Source organism: Cebus imitator, unplaced genomic scaffold, assembly GCF_001604975.1.
Source record: "Cebus imitator isolate Cc_AM_T3 unplaced genomic scaffold, Cebus_imitator-1.0 Scaffold26, whole genome shotgun sequence".
Taxonomy (NCBI): Eukaryota; Metazoa; Chordata; class Mammalia; order Primates; family Cebidae; genus Cebus; species Cebus imitator.
Window position 1 is genome coordinate 9,513,403 of NW_016107341.1, and position 4,085 is coordinate 9,517,487.

The 4,085-nt window shown below is 38.5% G+C and overlaps 1 protein-coding gene across 6 annotated transcripts in view; it reads right to left on the reverse strand.

Annotated features, from left to right (window-relative positions):
- The window catches only part of PTPN12 (protein tyrosine phosphatase non-receptor type 12), a 106,453-nt gene that overhangs the window by 11,269 nt on the left and 91,099 nt on the right, over window positions 1-4,085 (reverse strand). For all 6 annotated transcript variants that reach the window (XR_001823362.2, XM_017523144.2, XM_017523141.2 and 3 more), the window contains one exon: window positions 1,826-2,793. Coding sequence is in view for 5 of the 6 variants with exons in the window: in XM_017523144.2 (XP_017378633.1) it covers window positions 1,826-2,793 (968 nt within the window). In the remaining variant the exon portion in view is untranslated. The remainder of the gene's footprint in view (window positions 1-1,825; window positions 2,794-4,085) is intronic.

Sequence of the window (4,085 nt, forward strand, 5' to 3'; positions counted from 1 at the left end):
TAGAGACGGGGTTTCACCATGTTGACCAGGATGGTCTCGATCTCTTGACCTCGTGATCCACGTGTCTTGGCCTCCCAAAGTGCTGGGATTACAGGCGTGAGCCACCGTGTCTGGCCTGGCAGTAACTTTTAATGAGCATATTGTATCATGCATCCTTCTGGCCCTCATCAAATTCTATTTTCAGCGATGGTTTTAAAAGAACAGTAAAACCTCCTAGGTACAATACCACATGCTTGATATACTAAAAAAGCCCAAAAAGGAAATTTCTTATCTACATATTTTCTTACATAGTTATAGCTGGGCAGTTACATTTCAAACTCTGAATTGAGGAAGAAAAGACATTAGCAACTTAAAATTATGGTAAACTGGTAAAGTAATATCTATTATGCTAACCATTATCTTCTGAAGATCCTTCAAATAAAACAAAGACAAATCAAGTAAAGAGTATTCTGTAATTTAAGCAATTAGCTTAACACTGTCATCTATTCTACCAAAAACACTCTCTCAGGTTAAAAAATACAGTATATGTGAGTTACAGAAAGTAAAAGCACTACTGTATGGGTGGTATAATGGGTCAGAAACAAAAAATAATCTTTAAAGGCCAGGTGTGGTGGCTCACGCCTGTAATCCCAACACTTTGGGAGGCCAATACAGGCAGATCACTTGAAGCCAGAAGTTTGAGGCCACCCTGGCAAACATAATGAAATCTCGTCTCTACTAAAAACACAAAAAGTAGCCAGGAGTGGTGGCGTGCGCCTGTAAACCCAAGTTACTCAGGAGGTTGAGGTAGAAGGATTGTTTGAGCCCAGAAGGCGGAGGTTGCATGGAGCCAAGATCATGACACTGCACTCCAGCCTCGGTGACAGAGTGAGACTCCGTCTCAAAAAAACAAAACAAACAAAACAAAACCACCACCAACAAAATAATCTTTCAAGGTCACAGTACTTATTTTGCTTGCACATTATAAATACCAGTATGTATGTGTCGCTATCAAAGAACACTGATGGTAAATGATCACTGATAATCACTATATCAATAAATAGCTTTCAAATTTATGTTTACTCTGAACTTTAGAGTCTGTTTAAGATGGCAGCCATCATTACTTTTAGCAGATCAAAGAGGAGGTTCAAGAAGCAATAATACACTTTGGGAATTGAGTGCATGTATTATCTTGAAATGCTAAGAGTGCTTAAAAAAGAGTGATTCATTAAATTATAGCTTTGATGACTAGCTATTTAGATAGCCCACTCACTACTGAATGAATTAAACTGCCCATATTCTATTGAGTAGTTTGCAGTATTATTCTTGAGTTAAACTCAGGGTTGGAAGCAGCCTTATTTGCAAGCATTTGTGAAATTAGTAAAAACAAACAAAAAAACCAAAAGGTAATCCATAGTTAAAGGGACAGCAAAAAGATGACTAAATATTTATGAGAAACATGGGTAACATTGTACTGCCAACCAAAACATTCTACAGTATTTCTGCCACTGTTATTTTAAGTAATTCTTCCCTACACTATTTCTAATTCTTCAATTAAATTTTTGACCAATACAAAAACACTAAGACCTACAATACAGAAGAAATAAATTATCCAGTTATAACTACTAAAATATTTTAGAAACACAAAACCCAGTAATGTAATGTGATCAAATTGTTAACAATAAATTAAAAACTTGTATCAAAAAATTAATATCTAAGACAAATTTTGCTGTAGGTTCTATAGTATGGTGTGAAATAAAACATAATAAATTACTACAGCTAAAGTGATTAAAACAGTGACTGGCACAGAGTAAAGACAATTAAGTATTAGACACTGTATTATTACCTTTTTCAGCACCTGAATGTATTGTTCCTGCTATATCATGTCTAGCAATGGACATTGGCAATACTTTCCTAGTAGAAATGTTTTCAGTGCTAGTGGCAGCAGAAACTGTGGCACTTGCTGTTGAAATATTAGTTTTATTCTGGGTCACAGCACCATCAGAGTTTCTTTCATCTGAGTCCGAGTCATCAGAGTGAAGCGGATTAGTAAAACTGAGAGGTGTTCTGAAGAGAGGTGAAGTGTTATGATCCACAAGATCATGGGTTTCAACTCGTATTGTAGGACTTGGTGTTAAACTCACAGTTTTCATAGTTTGATAGTAGTTATCTGAGGAATTGCCTTCAGATAAATTAGGTATGGGTACGGCATTTTCAGGTCCATGAAATGACCACGTTGCATGTCCTTTTTCATCAAGAGGCAAACGGTCTGGCCTTGGAGGTGTGTCTGAATTCTGTGATTCTTCTGGTGGAGTAACTGGAACTTTGTTTGACTGTGTTGCACTGCAGTCCACACAAGAATTCTGAGAAATATCATCGACATTTAGATCTGAACTTAATTCCTGTTGTTTAGAGATTTTATCAGTTATACAAGGTGAAGCAGATTTAATTTTAATTGCATGTCCCCTATTCAAAAGAGTGTTCCCATCAAAACTTTTTGGTCCCTCTTGGAGAGGGACCTTCTTAATCTCAAAACTTAAATTTCGTTCCAATTTTTTATCTATTTGTTCAACTGTTGATTCACTTTTCCCTGGAAGGTCTGTTGATTTACTATAGTTCCTATTGAGGTCTGCTGAATGTTGTTCTGATGAAACCATATGCAACACTGGCTTTGGATGGTATCTATCATTATCCTGCCACACAGTAGTGACTGTTGGGAAAGCTGAAGGGGGAGAAGGTGTCAATATGGGTGGCACTGGATGAGGTTCTGGTGGCTGCAGTATTTCTTCTTTAGCATCCCCTTCAACAAGGCAACTGAAAAACATTTAAAAAGAACATTTTAAGACTGTTAAACACGTTGATACATGAGAATTACATAGCTAAGACTAGTATATTAAGAGCTATTAGAATCTGGCTATTAATACAAATTGTAATTTTTCAGACTAAGAAAATTTAATGTTCATCAAGGTAATACACATATACTATTTAAAAAGTCAAATACAAGACTTTTAATAAAAATCATATTCCCCCTCCGCCCCACGGCCCTCCAGTTAGCCATAGGCATCCACTTTCAACATTTTTTTTACAGTTGCTTCTAAAATTTACCTATGTATTTCTGACTATTTCAAAAGTTATTTCTTAATCTTTATTTCACACATTTTCTATTGACTTGCTACTGTGGAAGTGTCCTTCTTTTCCATCTTTCTAATATTGTTATAACGTAATTTTTTGTTGCCATGATTTTATGTCTTTTCTTCTATAATGTCTTGTTTTCCCCTAATGACTGCCTTGGGTTTCTGATGGCTTAGCTCTCTGTCAATCTTCAGTTACTCAGCTTTTCTTGTAACTTTCCTGCAAACTGGTATACCTCCTCTAAATAATAACAAGCACACCTGGTAACGAACAATACCACAGATATCCCTCTTAGTAACCTTTGGCCTCCTGCTCCAGTATGAACCACTGGTTCCCTAGTCTATCACAGAGCTAATGTTCTCCCTGGTTTCAGATTCTTCTGTTTCCCCAGGTCACATCTTCCTCTTTCTGGGTATACTCCTTTGTTTGGGTGGGTTATATCCTCTAGTCGCCTTTATTTTTTTTCCTTAAAGAGATGGGGCCAGGTGCCGTGGCTCACGCCTTTAGTCCCAGCACTTTGGGAGGCCAAGGTGGGCAGAATGCTTTCGCTTAGGATTTCAAGACCAGTCTGAGCAACATGGTAAAACCCCATCTCTACTAATAATACAAAAATTAGTCAGGTGAGGTGGTGTATGCCTGTAGTCCCAGCTACTTGGGAGGCTGAGGCAGGAGAACTGCTTGAGCCCAGGAGGTGGAGATGGCAATGAGGTGAGATCGCACCACTGCATTCCAGCCTGGGCAACAGAGAGACGCTGTCTCAAAAAAAAAAAAAGATGGGGGCTGGGCACAGTGACTTACGTCTATAAATCCTACCACTTTGGGAGGCCAAGGCAGTTGGAGTGCTTGAGCCCAGGAGTTCAAGACCAGCCTGGGCAATATGGCAAAACCTTGTGCCTTCAACAAATACAAAAAAATTAGCTGGGTGTGGCAGTGCGTGTGGAAGTGGGAGATCACCTGAGCCTGGCGGGGGGGGG